At 51.0% G+C, this 27,377-nt stretch overlaps 1 protein-coding gene across 1 annotated transcript; it reads right to left on the bottom strand.

Annotated features, from left to right (window-relative positions):
- Position 1: 1 nt before the first annotated feature.
- LOC120865152 (annexin A8) lies at positions 2–16,446 on the bottom strand. The gene is made up of 12 exons (XM_040242148.1): positions 16,249–16,446; positions 11,140–11,230; positions 9,943–10,037; positions 8,531–8,644; positions 7,039–7,129; positions 6,179–6,258; positions 5,671–5,730; positions 5,156–5,249; positions 4,813–4,908; positions 3,099–3,157; positions 1,838–1,960; positions 2–913 (listed from the first exon to the last, which is right to left on the bottom strand). The coding sequence occupies exons 1-12, from the start codon at positions 16,267–16,269 to the stop codon at positions 854–856; spliced, it is 984 nt and encodes a 327-aa protein (XP_040098082.1). The 5' UTR covers positions 16,270–16,446; the 3' UTR covers positions 2–853.
- Positions 16,447–27,377: the final 10,931 nt, after the last annotated feature.

The raw sequence follows: 27,377 nt of genomic DNA, 5'->3' as shown, positions 1-27,377 counted from the left end.
ATTCCGTTGTAAAAATCTTTATTATTCTGAAAAGCTCAACACAGGCATCTCAGTTTCCCCTGTAATCAGTTGCCATTGCCACTGGTTAGCATTAGAGATTCTCCATGCTCTGTCATGAAAGGAAGGAGGGCCTGGTTTTGTCAAGAGTTAGAGAAGCTCAAGCCTCTTAGAACACAGTGTCCTTGTCAGGACATTAGCTTTCAGCTTGCTCTGCTGGGAGGATGATGAGAGAACTTCTCTTCTACCTACAGCCTAGTGTCTTTAGATGAAGCTGGTGAATGAATGTTGGGCAGCCCAGCTGGCCTGGATGTATGTGTTCCTTTCTTAGCTGCCCATGAGTACGTGCTCTGAAACGGATAGGTTCTCACAGCCTTCTCTCGTTGTCTGAAAGAGAAGCATATCAGCTGAGACACTTATTAAAATGCCATATTCTCCGGTCCTTTCTCTGCAGATCTAGATTAGTAGATGGGGTTGTAGCTGAGTCTTTGTGTAAGTTGTGCCTAGGGGGCTCTGATCAGGCAGGCTTGGGAAGCGCTTGTGTAGGGAGAAAGAAACGATTACGAGGTCTTGCAGACTCCTTCACATCAAGGTATTTGTTAGACCAGGCACAGTATATCCTAAGGTTGGCAATGTGCTCACATCTGGAATTGACTTGGAAAGACAGTAGAGGTACGAGTCCCAGGCTGATCCTTCTTTCTGGATCAGAGAAACCGGGTGGAAAGTGCTAGAAGCTGGGAGATATAAGACTGAAAGGTGCTCTGTGGCTTCCCCCACCCCCATCCGTGGCCAAGGCTCAGCAAGCAGGGCCTAGTGACTCCGCCTTCTTAGCCTTTGCTCTTGTCCTTCTGAGGCTTCAGAGGTCGCTGCCCACCAGGTTCAGCAGGGCATTCTTGTAGTCACCACTTGTGTCTTCCTGAGGACAGGAGGGACATGAGATTTAGAAGGGAGTTTGGTTAGAAGGACATTGACCTGGCTTGGAGTTGTCCCCGTCAAGAGCTCTTGTTACTAGGAGCTGTGCTGCTTGGGGGGAGTCCTGGCACATGCTTGTACTGGTTCCTATGCCACTGCCCCCCATCTTTCCTTGTTTTCCACTTCAGGCTGTCCCTACTGCCACCACGCACCCCTCACCCCTCACCCTGGCCACCTATTGCTGCATTCTGAAATTTCTGAAAGGGAAAATGTCTTTTTAACATCTCATAAGCCATGTGTTTCTTGAAAAGTATAGTGAACAATAGGCATTTGTAGAATAACTAGAGACTTGACTAGTAGCCAGTGAAGACTTAGGGATATATTTCTCATGACTTGACTTTCATTAATGAAACTGTCAAGGCCTCAATTGACATTAACTGCTAGAAGAGCTATTTCTCTTGAAGTTATAGCAGTGTGATAATTGCTCTGCGTTTTCTCAACTCTAGAACGTTCACTAATGGGAATCATGTTAGGCAACCCACTGAAGCTCATATGATTTATCTCCTTTAAATGTTGCTGCCAGGATTACTTAAATCTCTATTTGAATGCTACTCCTCAGTTCCTACTAAACTATATACTCTCATTGACTCTTCAGATATGGTTCCTTCTGCAAGGATTTGGTGTGTCATTTTCAAAGGGGTAACTATAACGCAAAGGCAAAGCTAACTTTCTGGGTGAAGAGGGACCTCCACTAGGCACGCTGACCTCCTTGCTGATCCCTGTACGTACCACACAGCAATGAATGCAAGTGTGATGCTCCCTGGGAAGGGATGGACACGTGTGACTGATGACGTTGGTCACAGCATTCAGGCTTCCCAGCAAGGTCTCTGCTCCAAACTGGTGTTAGACTTGGGAGCTCATAACTCACCATGATCATGCTGCTGAGGGTCTTGCCGTACATCTTCTTGAACTGATTCTTGATAAGATTCAAGTCAATCTCACTCCTGGAAACGATGTTTCTTATCAGGGTCCCATCCAGAGTCCCTGCTCCCTGGATAAAACACAGCAATCAACCATCACTTCCTGCCTTCCTGGTCCATCTTTGTGACAATAACAAATCTCTGTTGGGTCCAGGGGGCTTTTGTGGGGGATGGGGAAACAGGAAGGACAGTGAAGCTTAGAAGGATGCACTAGGGGGTCCCTTGACCCATCCTTGCTCACTGCTCATATTGCTTCTTATTACTAGCCAAGTGCCTCAGGCTGCAGTGTGTGTTTGATTTGATTCTGGACACAAAATTCTCTTTGCTTCAGGAATAAGACCTCTTCCTAGGGCAGCAACATCATGAGCTCTGCTTAACTGGAAAATTCACAAACAGGACCCTCCCTCTCACTTTCACCCTTGAATACTCTTCTGTCAGAAGGAGCCATGTGGCCACAGGGATCCCACATCCTTTTTCATTTCCCTGGCCAGATGTAGCCAGAGGGCTTGGGGTTCTTGCTTCAGGCGATGTTAACCACCATCAGTTGGAAAAGGTGGGCACCTTTACCTCACCTTAACCTTCGGGAATTATTTTGACTATCTATCTTCCAATGTGGTTCCAGATACCACAACCTGCACCTAATATGAGCATTTGAACAGCTGTCTGAGTGACCAGTGCAGGCTTTTGGACGATAGGCAAACCCAGATCGGCACTCTGGCACACGCAGGAAAGTTGAATGTGTCCATTCAAAGGGTGCCTTGATCTCCTGGCAATCCTGTGCTTTCTCAAGGAAGCCACTTGGACAGTAATGAATAAATAAAAGAAATTAAAAAGGACAATTGCACTGACTTGGGTTCAAATCAAGGCTTTGCCATGTATCAGCTCTGTGACCTTGACCACGGTTTCGTCACCTCTGGGAGGGCAGGTGGGAGGGTGGATTGCACCATGAAGTGTCCCAGGGCTGTGGTGAAAGTTCAGGGCCATGAACACCTGCGAGCGCATCTGCTCAAATCCAGCCTTCAGGAGATGCAGCTTCCCTTTCCTAGCCTGACTTGCCCACTGAGAACTAAAACCAGCCTGAGCCACAAGAGGGTGGAATAAGAGGAGACCCAAGTGTGGAAGAACTGGGTGGTGGCTCTGAGCTCCTTGGCTTTGTGACTGGTGCCATGTAGGACTGAGGGTCAGGCACACAGAAAACAAAGCAGTTACCTTCATGGCAAAGTAAAGGCGCTCCGCGAAGTAGCTGTGGAGGTTCCGGGTGCACTTCACTGGCAAACAGGAAAGTTCTGTTAGCAACCAGGGGCTGTGGGCAGCATTGTACACATGTTCATTTACTTTATCTTGCTTTGAGTCCTAAGGGTTGTGCACATCTTGGCCTATTTATTGGTGCCCTGCCTAGTCCTGAAGGGCTTCGTGTCAGGAAGGGTGGGGCAGGGAGGGAAGCCCAGGGCTCTGGGCACAGGTGCAAAGGCCCAGAGCAGGCAGACAAAGGGGCAGGATGTGAAATGCACTGGGGCCCACAGGGTTGGTCTGGCCCATCGGACCACAGCTCCACCAAGGGAGTCCCGGGGCTCTTACATTCCAGAGACAGCTTCACTGAGAGTCCATCCACACAGCTCCGAGGAGGAGCCACCATTATGGTGAGCAGTGGCCTCTGAGTGTCACTTGTCAGAGGACCCCTCAGATTGAATTCCCCTGTGACAGATGGGGCTTGGCTCCAGAGCACCTGGCCCCACACCCTCTTTCATAGATGCTGCTTTAGAGACTGAGTGTCTGGGTGGGGAGGTTGGCGTTTTGACCCAAGGCAGCAGAAAGAGGAGGGCTCTGAGGGAGACAGGCATGAGTTTGAACTCTGCCTGACGGCGCTGTGTGTTAGTGACTTGATCTCCCTGCCTTGCCCTGTCCACATGTGAAGACAGTGATGTGAGTCTTCAGGAGTAATCAGCAGGAAGTGCCCAGAAGGGCACTGTACAGTCTTGATTTTCCTTGCCTGTTGATTTTATTTAGGAGTTGTTTAAAGGCAGGGGCCGCCCATGGAAGCTGAGATTGGAGTAGGGGTCATGTTTGGAGGCTCTGGCATAGATTAGGTGGATCACAGCACTCAAAGGTGGCTGGGGAGTGTCAGATGGCCCAGTCAACTTTTAGGGACCAGGACATACTGTGACGCTCCCAGGCTACTTGGCAACCAGTGGGGACAACCTGGTGTGGAGGTGACCTTGGCTCTATCACGGGAGGGAGGAGGGAAGCCCCTCTGCTCTGGGCCTCAGTTCTTCATTCCGCAATGACTCTTCTGCCTGTCACTTTGGCTCTGGACCCCAGGATGCGCCCTGGAATGGGTCCTCCTACATGAATCTGACCTCATGCTTGGGGGAAGGCTCTCAGGGTTCCCCTAGCGTCAGACGACTCATCACTCAGTTTGGACTCCAACTACACTTCATATTTCTTCAGTCAGCAACTGAGGCAGGGAACAGACCCCTGGCTGAGGTCCTGCTAGTTGGCTTTTTTGGACCTTCACAATCAAAGCCAGAATGTTCTCTGTGTGGCTGCTGTGGGTGAGCATATCCCTTGGGTCTTGCACAATCCTGCAAATGTGTACATATACATATATTCACGTACTCAGACACCTTCACACACATACCCAACGACATACACAGTGCTGGGAACTACATGAGCAGCAGGGAACCATCTCGGGCAGGACAGAGCACACTGAGGACTCTGGGTCTTCCCTAGAAGCCCCAGTGTCCTAGGTGGATGGTACATGCTGAGTGGGGGCTGATATGAAGGTTTACCTTGATTGGGGTGAGCACAGGTCCCCAGCACTTGCCATTGAGCTCTGGGCCCTTTGCCCTTTGATGCTGCCCCTCCCCGGGGCCCCAGGGCTGGGAAACACATGTGTACCTGAGCATGGAGCTCCGTCTCTTACCTACTGTAAGCATGGCCTCCTCCAGAGACCCATGGGTCTCACTCTTGATGCTGTCCTCAATGCTCTTGTTGGCAATTTTCTCATATTCCTCAAACACTGTGGAGAGAGCCTTCTCTTAGCCGACATGTGCACTCAGCCTGACATCCCCCAACATCTTACATCAGAGATTACACATCAGTTCACCACCCCTGACTTCCACTTGGTTGCTGGGCAAAGGGTCCCGGGATCCTCAGCCCCCTCCCCAACTCCGTGTCCTGACATGGTTACACACTGAGTACTCAGTATGAAGGGAGAGGCACCCACCCCTCACGGTCCTGACGTTGCCTCCCTGCCTCCCCCGTACCTCTCAGCAGGTGTGTGGCGCTGCGTGTGCACAGGATAGTGATGAACTTCATCTCATCTGTCCCACAGATCTTCTCACCCGCTGCGTACAGATCCTGGCATTGGGACACCCATGACAACCAGTGAAGGTGAGCAAGGGGGTGAAGGACCACCCTCGGTCCACCCTGCCAGCTCGGCATTCTCCTCTGCTTGATCATCTTTTTGACGGGGAGCCTGCTGTTCCCATGGTTAAATTCTCTTCTTCGGGCTGCTCTAGGAGCTGCCCCGCCTCGCCCTGGGCTTCACCCCGACTCTAGGCAGTTCTAAGTGCTCTGCCAGCAGGCGGATCTATAGAGACCTGAAAGTACACATCTGGGCCTCGGAGGCCCAGCATCTCCAGAGTCGAGAGCTGAGCTGGGTCTCAGCCTAGCGTCATCAGAAAACCCCCTCTTCCCCCACTGCCCCGCTTGGAGTCTAGATGGCAGAGGGTGAGGCCAGGTGGCCAGGAAGGCAGAAGCTGCTGAGGGGTAGCCTCACCTGGGCATCTTGCAGGGCCAGTCCTGGGTCCACATAACCACTCAAGTCATCTCTGCTGCCCTAGGAACAGGAGAGGTGACTCTGTAAGTTAGGCTGGCTGAGCAGAGCAGCCTGGGCAGAGGGGGTCGCTGGGCAGGCAGGTGGACAGTTATCCTCTCTGGGCCTTGGCTCTCTCAACTGTAAAATGAGAGTTGTAAGAAATGCCCTGAGGGGGATGGGGAATTCATTGAGCAAAAGTAAGCTCTATGCCTGGCATGGGCCTGGTGGTCAGGACCTGCCCAGTGATGTGCCCTCTTCTTTGGCTTCCTGGAGAAGTGCAGGGTTCTGCAATGAGGACCTTCCAGCCATGCTGGGATGAAGCCAGTGAGCCCAGGCCCCAGTGGTTGTACTGCACCCTTGCCCCCACCTCACCCAACCCCAGCAGCTCTGGCCAAGAGCCGCTCTCTGGGAGTGGGGATTGGTTGGGATCCCCCAGACCAGGGGTTCTCAGGGTCCAGGGCTGGGATACCTGCAGGAGGCACACCAGAATCCTCTCCAGGTAGCCGCTGGTGTCTCCTTTGATGTCTTCTTCCAGGTTGGATCCATAGTCTGCAGGGGATCAGGACCATGAAACTTAGGCCTGCTCTTCTCCTCTCAGCCCCCTTTCCCATACTTCCCCTGACTAAAGCCTTCTAGGAAGGATGAGTCTTTGGTACAGACTCTGTACTGTGCAAGTGTCTGAGTGGCAGAGGCTCCCCACTGGTTGTCATTCAGAGCAAGGAAGCGACATGGGTTGCTGGCCAGGCTCAAAACACAGAGATGGGCCAGTCCAGAAAGCCTGATCAAGCTCCAGTTCATTATGTGGCTCATCAAAGCCAGAACCTTCAGACAGACTCGTCACGAGGCAGACCTTGAGGAATAGGGGCTCTGCCTTGCATACCACGGACTCCATGAATAGCTAGCTTGGGCTCCATATCCCTCACTGCTGAAACTGGGTCCTGCATGGTCCCTGAGGTCAGCCCATGCCCAGCCAGGAAGGTACCAGCGCCACCACCCACTGCTGAAAAATTCTGTGGCCCGCAGCACTGCCATGCTCTCAAGGGGCAGAGTTTAGTGTCTGCATGCCCTTCCCTCCAGCAAACAGCCTGTGAGTTTAGGGAGCTTAGCGGCTAAGCCTGAGCCATACCTGACCTCACTATCAGGCATGGGATTTGGGACACAGTGGGTGCTCAGCACCCATGTGTGGAAAAGCCTAGAAAGAGTCCTTTCCAACGTGGCCCAGTACACTTCCTGTTTCTTATTCCTTGCTACACTGCCAAAGCTCGTGGCCATTCCCAAGCTGGCCTTTAACGCAGGGCCCACATCTTCTCTTCTTGACAGGCCCCTTACCTTCCTCATATGCCTTCATTATCTCCCGCAGCTGGTTCTTGGTCCGAGAAGCCAGAATTTCGATGATGACACCCTCCTTGGTTCCTATGCCCTGTGGATAAAAATCTCTGCTTACCAGAGAGGAACATTTGCATCCTCCTGCTGTCAAGAGGCACAAGGAAGGCCCTAGGAAGAACTCGCCATCGCTCTGCTGGGAGACCTCTGCTGGAGGATGTCACTGCAGGAGGAGACACCTGCATTTGTCTCCAGTGGTGGCTGTTATGGGCAAATGATGTGATGGGAAAAGTGTGTCTCAGCTTGCCCCTCCATAGCTGGGTGGTCCCAAACAGGTGGCTCGACCTCCCTGAGCCTAAGGATCCTCATCAGGACACAGAGATAATAAATCACCCCCGCCCGGGGGTGGAGGTAATAGATGGAAAATGCCCAGCAGGTCCGTGTACACAGTAAGTGACCTTTCGTTGGAGATGATTATTGTTCCTTGGTCCTGACCCCTGAATTACCTTCAAATGCAAAAGGAGCAATGGAAGTAAAGTGAAACTGGAGAGCCAGGCACAAGCCGGCAGAGGCTGGTCCCTCATTCCTGCACACCTGGTCTAGTGGTGTCCCGAGAAGGACTGACTTTGGCTTTATCAAGACCAGGTGATGCAGGAGGTCAGTCTGTTTGGTGGCAGTCTGAGTAACAGGAACAGAGTAAAGGGACAAAGTAGGTGATTAAATAGTTAATCCCCCTAGGGGATGGTCAACAGAGAAAAAAGTATGGGAGACCCCTGTAAGTTAATGATCACTCAGGAAAACAGGTTTGCTTAACCATAAAACCAAGCAGCCTCGATGAGCAACAAAACTATGCAACAGAAACGCGAGACATTCCCCCAACAATGAAACAATGGTGGAATGAGACCCACATCCTGCCCAGTGGGCTCGGTAAGTTAATGATTCCTAGGACAGGCTCTTCTGCCTGCACTAAAAACAAAACTCAAGGAAAAGGAGACCTTATATTGAAAACTGAGATGATTTACCATATTTTAGTATATGTTACAGCCTTTTTGCTCATTTCCACTGTTTCATGATGGTCCCGGTTTGACTATTTAGGGACAAGAAAATCCCCCACCCATCGTGGAGGAGGAAAGATGATTGAAGTTTGATGTCCTGCCAAGAATGAGGAAGAAGGTGGTCTTCTCCCCCTCCCCACTTTTCCTTTGATTATAAAACTGTAGCCCACTTAACCTCACAAGCTTTCTATTCTAATAAATCCCTTATCTGTCACTTGGCCTCTCACCAACTTCTTTCTGCTCTGAGACAGGAGAACCTATGTTCTACTAAGTCCTGAAATGTGTTCTACAGTCTCCTGAGCAGCAAGCTCCCAGCTTGCTGAGCTCATTCCAAACGGTGGCTCAAGGAGAGCTTGGAGCTCCCTGTGCCAAGCTCTCTGGGGAAAGGAGTCCATTCAGTCCCTGTAAGTGATTCTGCCCCTCCCCCCAACTTGCTTGGTTACCTTCATGGCGTCGTATAGCTCCTTGGCTTCATATCTGTACGGAGGGTACATGAGGGCTATGATGAGCCTCTCGAACTTGCCACTCAGCTCCGACTTCAAGGTCTCGATGAGATCCTACGGCAGGAAGAGGGGACGATGATATTCTGGGTGCTGCACCCACCGGAGTGCTGGCAAGGATGGTGGTGGGCCCCAGGGGCTCTGGCGAGATTCCCAAGTAGGCTCTGCCATGTGCTGGTGCTGGCTGGGGTTTCTTGGGCCAGCAACTCAGCCCCTCTGAGTATCATTATCCTTTCCTGTGGAATAGACACCATGGCGTCCCTGCTTCATGCCATTGCTTAGGGGATTGGCAGACAGATGTCAAGCCCCTTTTCAGTGCAGTGTTGGACACACCATAATCCCGAAATACAAGTTTGTTATTACTCGCTATCGAGTCCCTGTCATGTAGCCCGTAGACACTCGACGTATGAGTGACATGAATTAAGGAATCTATTTTATGCATGTCTCTTTCTAAGGTTTGCAAGAAGCCACAAGGCCACACACAGCTGATCTCCTCGCAGCTAAAGGACCAAGGGCCTTTTCAGATCTAGATTTCAAACCCATCCTTGTTTCATACAGGCTCTGGAGACTTGGACAACAGTCTCTACCTCTCAGAACATCAGTTTCCTCTAACATCAAATGCAGAGAATAATACATAGCTGTGAAGGTTAAGAGAGAGAAATTATTTTTTAGAAGAGCATATTGGTTTCTCATATGCTGTGTCTGGGTTTTGCCAATTGTCTTTCTGGGTTAAATGTCCACATTATTGATGTGCGCTGATGGAGGCTTCCAGCTACCACGATTCTGCATGCATTTATTACTCTCTTTATTTGGCACACCAATGTCTGGCTCTGTCCTGGGGGCAGTGGGAGGAGGGACAAAGCCAGACTGTGTGCTCCCTGCCCTTGGATTTCCCCCACGGCAAGAGGGAAAGTGTATGTGAATGGCAGCTCCAATGTGAGGAGAAAACCCCATCACACAGCACAGGGCTGAGTCTGCCCTGCATCCCTGGCATGTGGGAAAGAAAAGGGCCTTCCAGGCTCAGGAAATTGGGCAAGCAAAGTGTAGAGGCAGGGAAATACTCAGGGATGAAACCCTGGAGCGAATGTAAGGGAGCAAGTGAGAGAGAGGCTGGGAAACGTGGGGTGGAGAGCCATCTGTAAGTAAGTTTTCTAGGTAAAACACAGGATGACGAGTTAAATCTGATTTTCAGAGATAAAATGCACCGTATTTTTAGCGTATGTCCCAAATGCCCGTGTCACCAATGGGCGGGGCTCTTGGTCAGCTGGAGCTCACACAGCATGGTGCTGCCTCCCAGGTTGTCTCTGGCAGCAGCAGTCTCCACAGCCCACCTGTGCACACCTGCCCGCCTTTACCTTGCCAAACTGAGCCTTGAAGGACTTGGCAATCTGCTGCCGCTGTGCGTTGCTTCTCTTCGTGAGCACGTCGATGATGGCCTGCTCGTTGGTTCCTGCAGGGGGCGTGGCATGAGCACCCCCATTTCCCCCAGGGGCCGATGGGGGCTGGGGAGGAGGGAGAACAGCTGCATGGTGGCCAAGCAGTGGGGACGCACCACCTGGACAGCTCCCCAGCCTGATGATTTTCATGGTGTAGACAAGACAGACAGAAAATCTACCTGTCCACCCCTGGCCCACACAATGTGGGTGCAGCCAGGCTCAGCCTCACAGTGACGGACTCTGAGGCCCCTCTGGTCATCTGATCTGCTCTGGACACCGCCCAGGGCCTTTGGAGCTCACTTCCTGCCCTGTCCTCCCTTGTGATGGTGACTTGGGGGGATGGTCAGGACAGAGGATCCAGAAAACCAGATCTGATTCCCGGCCCAGTGACTGGGTGGACAGGAAGCTTCACCTCTCCAAGGCACTGCATTTTTTCTTTGGGAAATGGAGATAATAATAAAGATTTCACAGGAAGCTGAGAACAGAAAATTCCTTCTCAGTTTGTCTGCGAATGGCAGTTTTGGTTAATGCCCCAGTTCACCAGCTGGAGCCAGTGAGAGGGTAAATCCTGCCTAGGGTGACGACATGAGGGCTGTCTGGGCCGGGTCATCCTAATCCCAGCGGGCCTCCGGCCAGCCATCAGGAAAGCAGACGCTGGAGGCAGGATGGAGCCGGCCCTGTGGCCAGCCTAAGCAGGGTGGGGGGAGGTGCTGCAGAGTGCATGGCTGAAGGCCCCCTGGGACTAGGTCAGCCCCCCACAATTCCCAGTATTGTCCCATCTGAAACTCACAGTGACACACAGGGCCCAGAGTTCCTGGGGCAATTTTACGAGTGTGAAAGCTCAGGCTGAGTGAGAGCAGGTCCCTGCACAAGGACGTGCAGGAATGCATGGCAGATGGCCTCCTGCTTCCCACACCCGGCACTCATATCCGCCCTCCCACCGCCAGCCTTCAGGCCTGTGCAGACCTGTGCTGGGGAAGGTGGGCCCTGTGTGATTCTCTGGGTGCCAGTAGATGCTTGGGAGACCCTGACTCCCAAGGGTGTGAGCAGAGGGGTCTTGAGCAGAATGGGCAGAGCCCCAGAGACTCACTGAATTCCCGAATCAAGGCCACTCACCAATCCCCTTCATGGCTTTGTAGAGGGTCTCTGCATCAGGGTCTGGGTTGAAGTGGGGGCTGCCCTTCACTGAGACGCCCTCTTGTTCAACCTGCAAGAGAATCCAGCCCTGCTTAGCTCAGGAGGTGGGGAAAGCAGTGCACCTTGTCGCTGCCTCTGCGGGGTGGGCACCAGCTCGGCCCCTGCCGACCAGCGGCTGAGCCTCCATCCATCCTGGACCTGCCTGTCCTCCCAGGGCGAGTGGAGGCTGCAGCTTCTGGATATGCTAGTTTTAGGCAGACTGTGCTGAGGAAGGGGCACCTTTGTCCACTTGGCATCAAGTTGCCATACGGCCCCCTCATGTCAGGGCTGCAGAGGCCCCATGTGCCTGTTAGCGCCTTGGTCAAGGGAGGCCTGGAAGGAGGGGCTTCAGGCTGGAAGGAGGGGCCTTCTGAGGAGGAGTGGGTCAGTGCCACCCTAAGAGATGGAATCCCAGCTCTCAGCCCCAGTGCCAGCCCTGGGGAGTTGGGGCTTGTAGGCTCAGACAGTGTAGGGGAAGACCTCACAGGTAGCTGGCACTGTGGCCACTTCCAGAGCCACCGTGTTGATTGTGGGACAGCAAGAAGAGGGTCTAGAGACTGGACTCCAGCCTTCAGCTCTCCCATGCCCAGCTGCTCCGTGGGGACCATGCCTCCAGCCCTTCTGCACACCCCAGTCCTGTGCCATGTCTCCTTTCTAGCTCTGGGTCCTTAGATCCTCAGGCAGACAATTGTTTCCTCCTTACTTGCACTTTCTGGGTTTTTGTGATGGTCAATGACTTTAAGGAAAAAAAAAGACAAAAAATTTGGGAGGATAGAGTTAGGGTAGGGGACTTGGCCTGAAAAAGAATCAGCAGGGCCTTGAGGTGGGTGGTGCTGAAGAGGGAGCACCCCTTAGAGGCCAGTGGCGGTTTCACTGGGGCAACAGGGCTCAACCATGGAATCTCTTAGATCTGTGAGGCCGAATGACCCAGGGGTTGGTCACTCCAGGGCATTAGTTGTGTAGGGAAGGGTACCCCAGAGACCGTGGCCTGACTGAGGGGCTGCTGGTTTCCCTGGGGGCTCTGTGGGACTGCCTTGTCTCCTCTGCAGAAAGGCCCCTTGTTTGCAGAAAGGCTCCTTGTTTTAACAGGCTGGCGCCAGCCGGAGCCACAAAACCGCTCCCATCCCTGCCCCTGTGCTGGGGCGTGGGCTCTGAATCAGGCTGTGTCTCCCTTAGGCAGTGCCATCTGAGGCAGGCAGCAGGCCCAGCCACCCCCGGGTCCTTCTAGCACCACTGGCAGGCAACAGGAAGGGACAACCCTGCTCAAAGCTGCAAGGACAATGATCAAGTAAGGAAAGGCTTCATGGAGCTGAACATGCTGTCTGGAAAGCGTGTGGATGAGGCAGGGAAGCCAGACTGAGCTCAATCTGCCCTCTTCTTGAGAAGTGGGCGCTTATAAGAAAGCAGAGGGCCAGGCCACCCAATGAACATCCTGACAGCTCAGGGCCTTTCCAAGTCCTCAGGCTCAAAAGGGCAGAGGGTTAGCTTTAGAAAAAACAACCTGATGTTCTGAAAGTTGTGAAATAAATCAGATAACCGAAGTCCCTAGGCCCTTGATTTCCAAGTCCCTAATCCAAGTCTTGCCTGAGGGCTCCTGAGACTTGTGCTCTGCAGAATTTCTAAGGTGCAAATGAACGATCCCTCTTAAGTGTGTGTTTGGGGAGATGGGCACTTAAGGAGTGGAGGGAGATTGGAGATGGGGACTGAGTGTGAAGGAGACTCAGAGACCCTTCAAATGGAAGGGAATTGAGTCCCATTGTATTTGGTCTCCCACTCGCCTGTTCAGCTACTCCTCCTAGCCACCCTTCATCCACTCATCTACTCTTCCACTTACCCAGCCACCATCCACTCATTCATTCACTACCCAGATGTCCCACTACCACGTCATTCCATTCATCCATCCACCCATCCAGTCACCACATTCATCCATCCATCCTTCCTCCCTTCCTTTGCCCTCCCTTTCCCCCTCCTGTTTTTCCTTCCTTCCTTCCTGGCTCTAGCCACTTCCTGAAAATGCAGAGCAGCTTCCCATCCATGCTATATCTGTAAAGATATTTCTTTTGAGTAAAAGGTAAGAAGTCTTTCTATATCCTTTGCTTGAATTTCAAATATCTAGTGACAGATTTTCCTACTTTAATTCTTTAGCACCAAGTTTCATAGAAGAAATTATTAGAAGTAATTCCTTGTGGCAATTTGATCCAGAGAGCCTGTGTGGTCCCAGATGTTGCCCAGCTGGGCACACGTATAGATCACAATCCTTGTTTGTGGAGTCACAAGCATCTGTTACTACTGTTAAAGATTTGAGCAGGTCCTATGTGCCAGGCTTTGTGTTTTAGAGGCTTTAAGTACTTTAGATGTAATGCTCTTCTTGACATCTCTGCCAGTTGCATTAGGTAGTTATGAATGCCCCATTTTACAGACTGGGCTTGGAGAACTTGGCAAGGCTAGATAGCTAGTAAATGATGATGCTGGACTTAACCCACAGCCTGGCTCAGAAGCTCAGCTGTCTGCCGCCCCCCTGCTATCAATGACTCAACCTTTTCCAGACACTGAGGTTTCCCAGAACTCTTCCCTGAAGGAAACCTTGCCCACAGGAATGCAGGTTGTTAGTGAGTGTTGGGTCATCTCAGATCTCAGTGCTAAGCTCTGGGGGCCACCCAGGAGGAGCTTTCCCCCTGCCTCTTGCCCCAGGCTGGCACTCAGGGGCTGTGCATCAGTGACACACCAGGCCGCGTATACTAGTCGCCATGGAGTGACGGATTCAGCCGGTCTGAGGTTGCGCTCCAGAGGCAGTGTTGGTAAAGAGCTCTCCGGGGCTTGTGATTTCACCGCAGTGAGAAGCCTCAGCCTCATTTTCCACACAAAGGTTTTACAGGTGAAAAAGACAATTTCCTAGGAATCAGGCCCCTGGAGGTGAGCATGGGGTGTTGGAGCTCCACATATTCTATTCAGGACCAGCCCACCCCCCACCACGTTGGAGGAAAGGTCTGTCTAGGTCCTTCCTGGGCCTTGTGCAGAGCGGGCCAGTCCACACAGGAGCATTTGCACTGAAAAGATGACTCATTCTGGCCTGTGACTCTCCATCTGTTCTGTGTCTGTGAAGGTCTCAGGTGAATTGCCACACCCTTGCCTTCTCCTGTCACAAGGCTGCTGGGGAGAACTTCAGAGACAAAACTTCATCTCCTTAAGAGAGGCATGGACAGGTTCCCTCGAGCTGATCTTCACATCCCTCGGGTCCAGTCCTGGTCTCGTTAGAGGCTCAGAGGTCATCTGTCCCTCACTGGAAGCTCAGCCAGTCTCACCTGGGGTCCACCTGGGATCTTGATGCCCTTGGCCTGTGGGTTGCCAGGCCCCACAGAGTTTGAGCTCTGGTGTCAGACTGCTCAGAGTCTAACCCAGACTCTAGCATTTCCTACTGTGGCGACCTTGGACGCCATCTTATCCTCCTTGTGCCTCCGTTTCCTTATCTGTCAGTAAGGATACGGGCATTTCTATGGCAGAGATGTCTTGAGGCCCAAGTGAGAGGTTGACACAAGAATGTCCAGGGCACAGTACATACTCAGGAAGCCTCATTGTCCTTCCTCCAGGTTGGCCAGGTCCCTACAAGGAGGCTTTTGCCTGCCTGGCTGGGTGGGCCACAGGGATGGGCCTTTACCCTGCCCCTGATTTTGGGAGCAAGGCTCAGAATCAGGCCGCAGCTGACTTTGGGAAGTGCCCAGCGCTAGGTTCTCCCTGACACATCTGCCTCCTCAAAGGCCAGTTTCCCATCAGCCAGGATGAAGCTGGAGGCCAGCCTGGCTCTCGAGCTGTCCTGGCTGCCTCACCAGGGCCAGACAGTCACCCTACCTTGCCGCGGGCCTCCTCTCTGTCCCTCCTGTCCCAGCCTAGCATGTCTGAATCTGAGAGCTCCTGGGAAGTGATCTTTGTGACAAAGAGATTTCCTGAACTGGGGTAAGCCCAGGTCGCCCACTGAGACGCACAGAGAGCCTGGGGCGGGGACAGAGAGAGACCCCAGTTCACACTAGACCCCTGCCTGCTAGCTGTGGGACTGAGCAAGTAGCTAGATGTTGCTGAGCCTCGGTTTCCTCCTCTGTCGAGTGGAAAGAGCAGCCTTTCTACCCCAGGGCTGCCTGGGGATGAATGGAAGGTGTGCAGAGTCCCCTCATTGAGTGGGGGTTGCCACCCGCTCCTCATCTTCCTTCCTTTTGTGTTCTCACCTCCTTAGCTGAGACAGACTTGGACTCAAACCCAGATGAAGCACTCCTGAGAATCAGTGCATTCATCTGGACACAGGAGACTTAGGGGCAAAATGTGTCATCCCTCCCAACTCAGCCATCTGTCACTGCAAATTTCACTCACAGATTTCAACTGTACAAAACCTCTGTGGGCCGGGCTGTCCTCCTATCCCCTGAGGGGTGGACATTGATGAGGCCTCCAACATCAGCTTATTCAATCAGGATGCTCTCTAGCTCAGGTTCCTTCAGTGACTCCCCATTGCTCTTAAGATAGAGCCCAAGCTCCTTTGCCTGCCATGGGTGGCTCTGTAGGACCCAGCCCTGTCCTGCTTCTCTAGGTAGATCTCCCCTGATCCTCTACCCTCCCATCCAGGACCGTCAGGCCTATTTCTCTTTAAAACCAAGCTTCCCACTCTTCTGAGCCTTTGTATATTCTGTTCTCTCTCAAAGGAAACGTTTGCCTGGTTCTCTGTAAACCTGTACACATGCCACACACACAGACACACAAACACACGCATCACTTAACCGTGATTTCCCCTTGCTTCCAGCAGCCTGACCCCTCCATTCGGGTTCTCTCAGCCCCTCAGCTTTCCCAGCTGCATTTTGAAGTTCCTTTTATCTGTCCGTCTCCCCTGTTTCCATTGTTTCCAGCCATGGGCATCCATGGGGCTGGGGCAGTCTCTCCTTGTCTTCCTCCCCAGTGGGCAGCCCAGTCCAGTGCCTGGCCTGGCAGGCAGCAGATGTTGCCTGAGCTGACTTCTCTCTAGACCAACAGTGTGTGGGAACCCTCCCTCTTTGCTTGTTCTGCACTTACCCAAGCTTTCCACCAGGCCATGTCGTCCACCTCGCCGGCACCTTTCCCCAGGGAGACGAAGATACACTGGTCAGCCCTCCCTCCACTCAGAGGCTCTGCACACTCACCCCGCTGCACTCAGAAGAGCAGGCGGCTTGGGGTGGGGTGTGGTAGCACCAGCAGGCAGGCCCCAGGCCCCACCCAGTACCACCCCTACTCTGACCCCACCCCCTGGGCTAGGCCTAGCTCTGGGCTCCTCTTGTGGCTTTCAGGCCCCACCTAGCACCAGCCCAGACCTGCCCTTGGAAATCCATTACTTGCTGCCAAATGTTTGAGCTGTGGCTGTTACACAGACTGGAAATTCTGAGTTCCAACCTTTGAAAGCCACACTTAGTAAGTAAATAGGGCTGTTTATTCACTCTTTGCTAGACCTGATTTATATAAAAAAGGGGCCTATTTATTGCAAGGCATCTCCACAATAAACAATGCAGTGGGGAGCTCTGCAAAAGACATAAAGTAATAGCATCCTCCACATACTGGGGTGTCTTTGTGCCTAGATACCTCTTTAATCACTGTGTAACCTGTCCCTTTCAAGCTTTGCCACAACCCTAAGAAGCAGGTAGGTGTTCCATGTAGTATAGTAAGAAATGGAAACTCCCAAGTTAAGATAATTTGCGTGAATCACACTTCTTGGGGGTAGAAGCCACAGGATCCACCAGGCCCCTTTGACTTGCCTGCTCTGCCCTCGGCCCTGGAGTATGAACTGGCTGCCAAGGGAGGGAGGAACCTCCCAGAAAGAGATTAACATTTTCCTTTCTGGAGTTTACTCTCCCTGGGGCCCCTGCCTAGAATGCTTCAACTTTCCACCTCTTAACCCCTCCTTCCTAAAAGTAAAGATTTTGCCTCAGTGACTGCTCAGTAGCCCCTCCATCCTAGGGAGGTTCCCCAGCACTTCCAGAACCCCCATCGCTCCTAGAGCCCCAGAGAAAAGGAATCCCACTGTGGTGTGACTCACGTTCAGTGAAATCTTCCATAGTGTGGATGGAAAATGAATCATCCGATCTAAGAAAGAAACGGGAAATTTTATTTGAGCCAAATTTGAAGATTGTGACCGGAGAAGAGCATCTCAGAAAGCTCTGAGAGCTGTTCTGCCCATTAGAAACCAAGGACAGTTATATAAGTTTTTTGAGGCAGAAGGCTGTACATTAAATGACGTGCTTTATGAACACTTTACACAATCCAGATCTAAGTGCCTTGTGACCCCTTACAAGATCAAGAAAGAATGTTATCTGTTAAAAAGTTGTCTGGCTGGTGCTAGGAGAATGTTGCATTTCATGGTTGAGTAATTGTTTCTGTGGATCGGGAGGTTTGGTCGATGCACAATGCAGACTTATTAATACAATGCATGGCTGGGGGAGAGAGGAGACCAAAGGGCAGAGAAAAATTTTATGTTTAAATTTTCTATGTCTTGCCATAAAATATGAATTTTATTTCTTAAGGGTAACAGGTAAGAACTGCCCCCTCTGTTTGTGTTCCTGACCTTGGCTCAGGTGCTTGTTTCTTTATTCACACCAAGTCCCCAGCTGCTCCTTCCTGAAGTGTGGGTTGGAGAGGGGGGGGGGGGGGGCAGCTGGGCCAAGTTACAGAAGATTGGGTATTTAGCTGGGCTGGGGCGAGCAGCTGTTGCCCAGGACTGCTGTGAGAACCGGGGGTGGGTCACCACACAGGGCTGCAAGAAGCCATCGCTAGAGGAAGCTTGGGGTCCACCTCAGGTCACACAGATTGAGAAAGGGCCTTCTCTGGGCCCCAGACTCTGCACCCTGCTTGGGAGCCCCCGGGGCCAAAACCATGGTGTCCTCCCTGGTGAGGCTTTCTCAGGACCTCAGCTGCTCATGGAGGCCGTGCCCACGTCACCTCATGAGGGTCAGGGTCTGGGGACTGGATACCCTTCAGGGGGGTCTGGCCAAAGTCAGTTATGAGGATGACCCTAGCTAGGTCATCAGTGTGGTGGCCCTGGGCCACGCTCAGAAAGAAATGCTGGACTCTTGGACAAAGACAGGCCACAGAACTTGGTGCAGAGAGGATGTCAGACAGGGCCTGCCCTCTGAGGGCCCGTAGTCCAGTGACTCAGTGAGGTTGCAGAAGGCCGGCCCTCCGAGACCCACTCCCACCAGCACTGTGCCCTCTTCTCAGGCTCCGCCCTGACTCGCTTCTGCAGTCAAGACCTCACCTTCTTTCTGAAGTGCTGGGCTTGGCTTCTGGGATGCCCAGCACCCCTGGCCATTCTTTTTCATCTCTTTTCTGCAAGCAAACTATCCTTCGGGACTCCTCCCTGGGACTCTGTTCTTTCCCCTTCATGTCAGTTATTCTGAGGCTTCGCTGCCCCTTGGGCTCAGCCAGGTACATCTCATATCAGAGACAAGAGCCCCAAGGTCTCCACCTCTCTTTTGGGTCCCCTGGACTCAGCATACCCATCTCAGAGTCACCCATTAACATCATGTCACTGAGGGCCTCTTACATCTTGTGTCTTCCTCATGTCTCTTCTGGAACTTCTCACCCATCCTCTTGTACTCATAGCCTGTGTGCCTATTTCTTCCTCCTGAATAGTCTTTCCTCACTCTTGGGTAGTCGTGGGCAGCTTGCTGGCCTGGGCTGTGTGCCTCTGCCCCGAGGAGTGATCCTCTTCCCCCGGATTACCTGGCTGGGGATGGCCATGTGATGTCACAGAGTCAGGCAGAAAGAGGGTGGCTGACACCACAGGGCTCCCTGAGCCCTACTGAGTGAGCCCTGGCCTAGGCATCTGGCAGAGTTGGGTCCAGCTAGTTGCACCCCACGGTGAGCCTCTGAGCACTCAGTGTGGGGTCTGTATGGGTGGAATCTTAGTGACCTGACCTTCCCACTACTCAGACAGGCACTGTAAAGAACACTCGTGGCAATGAGCTGGCAGAAGCTGGCATGGTGTCGGGGAGGGGCTCAGGGTATAGCCAGGCCAAGCTAGAGCTCTTGTCGGATGTTAGGTTCTTTCTTCAGTTCAGTCGCTCAGTTGTCTGACTCTTTGACACCACATGGGCTGCAGCACGCCAGTCTTCCCTGTTCATCACGAACTCCTGGAGCTTGCTCAAACTCATGTCCATCAAGTCGGTGATGCCATCCAACCATTTCATCTTCTGTCATCCCCTTCTCTTCCTGCCTTCAATCTTTCCCAGCATCAGGGTCTTTTCCAATGAGTCAGTTATTCGCCTCAGGTGGCCAAAGTATCGGAGTTTCAGCTTCATCATCAGACATTCCAATGAACATTCAGGACTGATTTCCTTTAGGATGGACTGATTGGATCTCCTTGCTGTCCAAGGGACTCTCAAGATTCTTCTCCAACATCACAGTTCAAACGCATTAATTCTTCAGCGCTCAACTTTCTTTATGGTCCAGCTCTCACATCCATACATGACCATTGGAAAAAACATAGCTTTGACTAGGTGGACCTTTGTCAGCAAAGTGATGTCTCTGCTTTTGAATATGCTGTCCAGGTTAGGCATAGCTTTTCTTCCAAGGAGAAAGCATCTTTTAATTTCATGGCTGCAGTCACCATCTACAGTGATTTTGGAGCCCAAGAAAATAAAGTCTCTCACTCTTTGCATTGTTTCCCCATCTATTTGTCATGAAGTGATGGGACCAGATGCCATGATCTTAGTTTTTTGAATGTTGAGTTTTAAGCCAGCTTTTCCACTCTCCTCTTTCACTTTCATCAAGAGGCTTTTTAGTTCCTCTTTGCTTTCTGTGTAAGGGTGGTGTCATCTGCATATATGAAGTTATTGATATTTCTCCCAGCAATCTTGATTCCAGCTTGTGCTTCAACCAGTCCAGCATTTTGCATAATGTACTCTGTATATAGGTTAAATAAGCAAGGCGACAATATATAGCCTTGACATACTCCTTGCCCAATTTGGTACCAGTCCGTTGTTCCATGTCCGGTTCTAACCGTTGCTTCTTGATCTGCATACAGATTTCTCAGGAGGTAGTCAAGGTGGTCTGGTATTCCCATCTCTGAGAATTTTCCACAGTTAGTTGTGATCCACACAGTCAAAGGCTTTGGCATAGTCAATAAAGCAGAAGTAGATGTTTTTCTGGAACTCTCTTGCTTTTTCTATGACCTAACAGATGTTGGCAATTTGATCTCTGATTCCTCTGCCTTTTCTAAGTCCAGCTTAAACATATGGAGGTTCTTAGTTCATGTACTGTTGAAGACTTGCTTGGAGAATTTTGAGCATTACTTTGCTAGCATGTGAGATGCGTGCAATTTTGTAGTAGTTTGAGCATTCTTTGTCATTGCCTTTCTTTGAGATTGGAATGAAAACTGACCTTTTCCAGTCCTGTGGCCACTGCTGAGATTTCCAAATTTGCTGGCATATTGAGTGCAGCACTTTCACAGCATGATCTTTTAGGACTTGAAACAGCACAGCTGGAATTCCATCACCTCCACTAGCTTTGTTCGTAGTGATGCTTCCTAAGGCCCACCTGACTCTGGACTCCAGAATGTCTAGCTCTAGGTGAGTGATCACACCATTGTGATTATCTGGATCATTAAGATATTTTTTGTATAGTTATTCTGTGTATTCTTGCCACCTCTTCTTAATATCTTCTGCTTCTGTTAGGTCCATACTGATTCTGTCCTTTATTGTGTCTGTCTTTGCATGAAATGTTTCCTTGGTATCTTTAATTTTCCTGAAGAGATCTCTAGTTTTTTCCATTCCATTGTTTTCCTCTATTTCTTTGCATTGATCGTTGAGGAAAGCTTTCTTATCTCTCCTTGCTATTCTTTGGAACTCTGCATACAGATGGGTGTATCTTTCCTTTTCTCCTTTGCCTTTCGCTTCTCTTCTTTTATCAGCTATTTGTAAGGCTTCCTGAGACAACCATTTTGCCTTTTTGCATTTCTTTTTCTTGAGGATGATCTTGATCATTGCCTGTTGTACAATGGCATGAACCTCCGTCCATAGTTCTTCAGGCAGTTCTATCAGATCTAATCCTTTGAATCTATTTCTTACTTCCACTGTATAAACATAAGTGATTTGATTTAGGTCATACCTGAATGGTCTAGTGGTTTTCCCTACTTTCTTCAATTTAAGTCTGAATTTGGCAAGAAGGAGTTCATGATCTCAGCCACAGTCAGCTTCTGGTCTTCTTTTTGCTGACTGTATAGAGCTTCTCCATCTTCAACTGCAAAGAATGCAATCAATCTGATTTTGGTATTGACCACCTGGCGATGTTCATGTGTAGAGTCGTCTCTTGTGTTTTTGGAAGAGGGTGCTTGCTATGACCAGTGTGTTCTCCTGGCAAAATTCTGTTAGCCTTTGCTCTGCTTCTTAAGGCCAAACTTGCCTGTTACTGCAGGTATCTCTTGACTTCCTACTTTTGCATTGCAGTCCCCTATGATGAAAATGACATCTTTTTCGGGTATTAATTCTAGAAGTTCTTGTAGGTCCTCATAGAACCATTCAGCTTCAGCTTCTTCGGCATTAGTGGTTGGGACATACACTTGGATTACGCTGATATTTAATGGTTTGTCTTGGAAGTGAAAAGAGCTCATTCTGTCAGTTTTGAGATTGCACCTAAATACTGCATTTTGGAGTCTTGCTCACTATGAGGGCTACTCCATTTCTTCTAAGGGATTCTTGCCCACAGCAGTAGATATAATGGTCACCTGAGTTAAATTAACCCATTCTGGTCCATTTTAATTCACTGATTCCTAAAATGTCGATGTTCACTCTTGCCATCTCCTGTTTGACCACTTCCAATTTGCCTTGATTCATGGGCCTGACATTCCAGGTTCCTGTGCAGTATTGCTCTTTACAGCATCGGACCTTGCTTCCGTCACCCGTCACACCCACGACTGTGCCTTGTTTTTGCCTTGGCGCCGTCTCTTCCTTCTTTCTGGAGTTATTTCTCCACTCTTCTCCAGTAGCATGTTGGGCACCTACCAACACTGGGGAGTTCATCTTTCAGTGTCCTATCTTTTTGCCTTTTTACACTGTTCATGGTGTTCTCAAGGCAAGAACACTGAAGTGGTTTGCCATTCCCTTCTCCAGAGGACCACGTTTTGTCCAAACTCTTCACCATGACCTGTCCGTCTTGGGTGGCCCCACATGGCGTGGCTCGTAGTCTCATTGGGTGGCACAAGGCTGTGGTCAATGTGATCAATTTGGTTAGTTTTTTGTGATTGTGGTTTTCATTCTGTCTGCCCTCTGATGAATAAGGATAAGAGGTTTATGGAAGCTTCCTGATGGGAGAGACTGACTCTGGGGGAAACTGGGTCTTGTTCTGACGGGTGGGGCCATACTCAGTAAATCTTTAATATAATTTTCTGTTGAAGTGCAGGGCTGTGTTCCATCTCTGTTGTTTTGCCTAAGGCCAAACTGTCGAGCCTCCACCAGAGATTCCTGGACACTCACAGGCAAGTCTGTTCAGTCTCCCGATGACTTCCAAAGTCAAATTCCCTGGGGGCTCTCAGTCCCTTTGCTCAATCCCCAGGTTGGGAAATCTGTTGTGGGTCCTAGAACTTTCTTAACAGCGTGAGAATTTCTTTGGTCTAATTGTTCTGCAGTTTGTGGATTGTCTGGGGCTAATGGTGACCTCCTCCAGAGGGCTTATGCCACACACTGGGTGACCCAGGTCTGCTGCAGCCAGAGACGCTGTCCCCACAGCCAGAGACCCTGTCCCCCCACAGACCCTGTCCTCACTGCTGGCCTGTGTCTCCACAGGAGGCACTCACACACTCATAGTCAGGCCTGGCTCAGTCTCTGCAGGGCTTCTGGGTCCTGGTGCACACAAGGTTTTTTTGAGCCCTCCGAGCTTCTCTGGTGGGTATGGGGTTTGAGTCTAAAAACAATGTTGGCCCTCCTACTGTCTTGTAGCGTCTTCTTTGCTCTTGGACGTGGGATATCTTTTTTAGTAGGATCCAACATTCTCCTGTGAATGGTTGTTTAGCAGCGAGTTGCAATTTTGGAGTTCTTGCAGGAGAAGATGAGTGCAACTCACCTCCGTGGGCAGGTCAACCTGAGTGCTCCTTCTAGGGGGTCCCAAGACCTCTAGTCTCACATTTCACTCGTGGCACAAACAGCAATGGTTGCTGCTGTGTTTCAGTACTCAGCCTAGTGTGGGCAGTGCTGAGCCTGCAGCCCTGGCTCAAGGGGAGCATGGATTATCCAGAGTCCCGTAAGCTGCGGGTGAGTGAGAGAGAGGAAGGCAGAGGATGCTGTGGAAACAGCCGGCAGAGCAAGGGCTCAGGTCTTGTCTGGTCTCCCGTGCTGGGAGGCTGCTCTGAGGGGCGATGCTTCACTGATGAATGGTCGCAGTTAACCCCAGAAAGGGGCCACGAGTAGGGTAGCAGACAGGCAAAATGGAGGTGAGAGGTGCCCCTGGCTTGGTGCTCGTGTCCAGATTGGGTGTAAGTGCACGGGGCTAACTGCCCGCTAGAACGAGGGAGGGACACTGGGAAGGTGTGGTCTGTTCAGGTAGAGAACAGGCTTCAGAGTCACGAGGAAAAGTAGCAGCTGAGGCTGGGAATGCAGAGCAGCCTTGCAGGCCATGGAATGGGTTTCCGCTTAGCTGAGCATGCTGAGGCAGCATGGATGGTGCCCGAAGAACAGCACGATTGGACCCAGATTCCAGAACCTGCAGCTGTGTGGATCCAGTTGCGGGGAGCGGGAGGGAGCACAGGAGACCAGGGACGTGAGGAGGAGAGGAGATGGGCTGCAGACAGACAGGGGCGAGAGGGAAACGGTGACAGGATACGGGATGGGTGTGAGGAACAGACACGGCTCACAGTGCAGGGAGTTAGAGGCCAAGAGGTCAAGGACCAAGAGGTCCTCGTGTCGGATGGGTCACCCTGTAGATATTGACGTTTCCCAGGATGGATTTTGGGCTGCCAGGGAATGTCAGCCAGGTGCCCAAGCTTGTAGAGGATGACCGTGGGAGGAAGGGCGGAGGATGGCAGAGTGGAATGGCCGGGCTCTTCCGTGGGTCCCTGACAGCACGCAGGGCCCTTACACTAGGCCCACCTGGGCTCTGGCAGAGGGGCTGGGACTGGCCCACTGGCACAGATGTAGCCACAGCGGAGCCTGCTGTTCACCACGGAAAGCTGCACATTTGGTGGGATGCCGGTGGGTGGGACAAGGGCATGCTGGGCTTAGGGCAGGTCCTCCCTCACATCTGCCCCCCTCCATTTCTCCAGGTTTTAAAGAAATATCTCCAGTCTTCAGAAAGAGGAAACAGCTCTCACCATTGACAGTGTGATAGAAGGGGCCGCATAATGGGTATGAAAGGCCGAGGTAAAAGATCTCAGGAGAAACAAAAGTCGCCAGTGTGTTTTTTTCCCATGACTCTATTAACACGTTTTGAAACTGATTTTTAAATTGGGCTAGTAACCAAACGCAATCTCTGAGCGCCATCTCCTGGAACGATTTACCACATCACACCAGCCTGCCGTCATCCTGGCCTCAACAAGGCTCTGGGCACCACTGCCTGAAGCTACAGGACAGGAAGGCCCCTGGGGGGCAGGCAATGCCTATTAGCCCGCTGTGCCTTCTGTCTCCAGGTGAGGCTGCTGCTGGTTTAGGGCCAGCCTATTTCTGCGTCAGCCCCCAGCTCTGCCCTACCCAGGGGGGCCGCTTCTAGCATCCCCCCCGCCCTTTTTGGCCTCCTGCCTGCATGATGACCACTTCCTGTGACTGGCTATCTGCTCTTTGAGCCAGAGTTTGCTTCATCTTGGTCTTCTAGCCTCTAGAACTACAATAAGATAGATTTCAGTTGTTTAAGCCGCTCAGTCTGTGGTACTTTATAATGGCAGCCCAAACAAACGAATACAATGGCTTTGCTGTTAACTGAATCCAGACTGCACCCCTACCCGTTTCTTGAACATAAGGGACTCCCTTCTGTCTCTGCTGCCCAAGTCAAGACCTGTTCTCCGACCACGGATCAAACCCATGTCCCCTGCGCTGGGAAACCACTGGATTGCCAGGCAAGTCCTTCAGGAGCTTCATTCAGTCTTTTATTTCCCTTTATATATATATATATATTTAAATGTGGACCATGTTTTAAAGTCCTTATTGAACTTGTTGCAATCTTGTTGCTGTTTTATGTTTTGGTTCTTTGGCTGGAAGATACATGGGATCTTAGCTCTCCAACCGGGGATGTTACCTGAATCCCTGCATTTGGAAGGCGAAGTGTGAGCCACTGGACCTCCAAGGATGTCCCAGGAGCTGCAGTCTTGACACAGGATGGAAAAAAGGTTGACTTTGGCCACTTTCTCCCCCACTGAAAGCAAGCAGGCAAACTGCAAAGCCTGGCTAGGAACGCGAAAAGGAGAGCGCACAGAAAGAGAGCGCGACATTGAGTGGACTCGCGGGCAGCCAGCACAGCGCAGCGGCCCTGGCGGGGCGGAGCGCCTGTCCGACAGCCCTACCTCCTCTGTCTGCATCCTGGGTGCATGAGGCGCCCTGGGGCGCAGAAAGAGGATGGGAGGCCTGCTGTTAAGGCCATAGCCTTGCCAGGGATGCATGCTCCCTCATGGGTGCTCGTGCTTCTGCTTGGGTGTTTGTGGAGGAGGTCTGCGGCTGGCCCTGGTCGGGTCTAGGGAGGCTTCCAGCTTCCAGAAGCTCAAGGCTTTGGTCCAAGCCTGGAGGTCCATCTGAATCTACAGGGGTTGCTTTACACGAAACCAAGGGACATTCAGAAAATGTGGATATTTGGACTTTACTGGTGGTCCAGTGATTGAGACTCTGTGCTTCTAATGCAGGGGGTATGAGTTTAACTCTTGGTTGGGGAACCATACACCATGTGGTGTGGCCAAAATAAATATAGTAAAATGAAACCTAATTAAAAAAAGAGAAAGTGTGCGTTTTGTTGTCCTAGTCTAAACTAAGGGGGAAGCATTGCCAGTATATTTCTCTGGGTATAGGTCTCAGCTTGAGACAGCTCAGATATGAGGCCACTTTTCTAAAAATATCCTGCTTTCCTGGTGTCCCAGGGAGGAGGGGCACCGGGGACAAAAGGCTGCCCACCTACAAGTCAGGTATCAGTTAAGGGCTGCACCTCCTTTCTTCTTCACTAGGGTGAGGCACCTCTGGTTGATGCGAAACCAAAAAGATCCGATGAGATAGAATGAGAGAAGGGAGGGGGACAGAGAGGGCCCAGGGAGAGATGCCAAGGAAACTCCCGTTTCCTGCTGCCTCTTATTACCACAGAAGGAAGTGTGGCCAGGGTTGGCGGGTGTGGGTGGTAAGCTGTGGGCTCATGCCCCTCCCAGATCTCTCCTGATCTAATGATCCAAAGTTATGACCACCTCCTTCTTCTGTTCATGGGTGAGGCAGGAGTGATGGGCTGAAAATGAGAAGGCTCTCAACAACCGCTGGTAAACAGACATGCTGATTTCAGCCAGGGTCACATTGGGCTCTTTATTAAATTACAGATACATTTCTCTGTGTAGAGTCACAGAGTCTCAGAGATGGGCATGTATTATATTACAGTTATACACAAACACATAGATATAATATAGGAGCACAGAGCCAGTTTCAGAAATGTGTCCCTGACACTCTCAGGCCAGGACAATGCTCTCACCACTTAGAAACAATCCAAAATATTCCACTTTTAAGGAAGAGATAAAATCTCTCTACAGGATTTCACATTATTTAAATCTCCTTTCTGTCTAATAAAAAAAAACTTCACACACTTGGTATTGTGAGTATATTTTCTTTCCTTCTTTTCTTTTTTTTTTAACCTACAGTTGTCATACAGATATTCAACTAAAAGGCACAAATATAACATTCAAGGAGATGGGAGTGAGGATGGAAAGTATTTAACGTACTATCAATACGGATTAGAGACAACTAGTTGTGGTACCTCTAGGGTACTCCTTCTGAAGTGCTTCCGTACTCCCGTGGGGTGTGTGCATGACCTTGGAACATCAGACAGCCTGGGTGGTGGGGAGGACGCTGAATGCTAAAACATCTCTGTTGGGAGCACCATTACTTCTGTTTGGCAGATGGTGAATAACGGAATTGAACTTCTCTAGGGAAATGGAGAGGCTTCATACTCACACACATGTTCTCTAAAATTTCCCTTGGCCTAGGGCTTTCCTTGTAGCTCAGCTGATAAAG

Source organism: Oryx dammah, unplaced genomic scaffold (genome assembly GCF_014754425.2).
Source record: "Oryx dammah isolate SB20612 unplaced genomic scaffold, SCBI_Odam_1.1 HiC_scaffold_6, whole genome shotgun sequence".
Classification (NCBI taxonomy): Eukaryota; Metazoa; Chordata; class Mammalia; order Artiodactyla; family Bovidae; genus Oryx; species Oryx dammah.
The sequence above is the reverse complement of the archived record's forward strand: the minus strand, read 5'-3'. Positions and strand labels throughout refer to the sequence as shown.

Excerpts from the sequence above, each read along its gene's own strand:
- LOC120865152 (XM_040242148.1), bottom strand. The coding sequence starts at position 16,269 with ATGGCCTGGTGGAAAGCTTGG. Across the intron at positions 8,645-9,942 it reads TCAAGGCTCAGTTTGGCAAG|GATCTCATCGAGACCTTGAA; the intron begins GTAAAGGCGGGC and ends TTCCTGCCGTAG. Across the intron at positions 5,250-5,670 it reads TGGCCCTGCAAGATGCCCAG|GATCTGTACGCAGCGGGTGA; the intron begins GTGAGGCTACCC and ends TCCCAATGCCAG.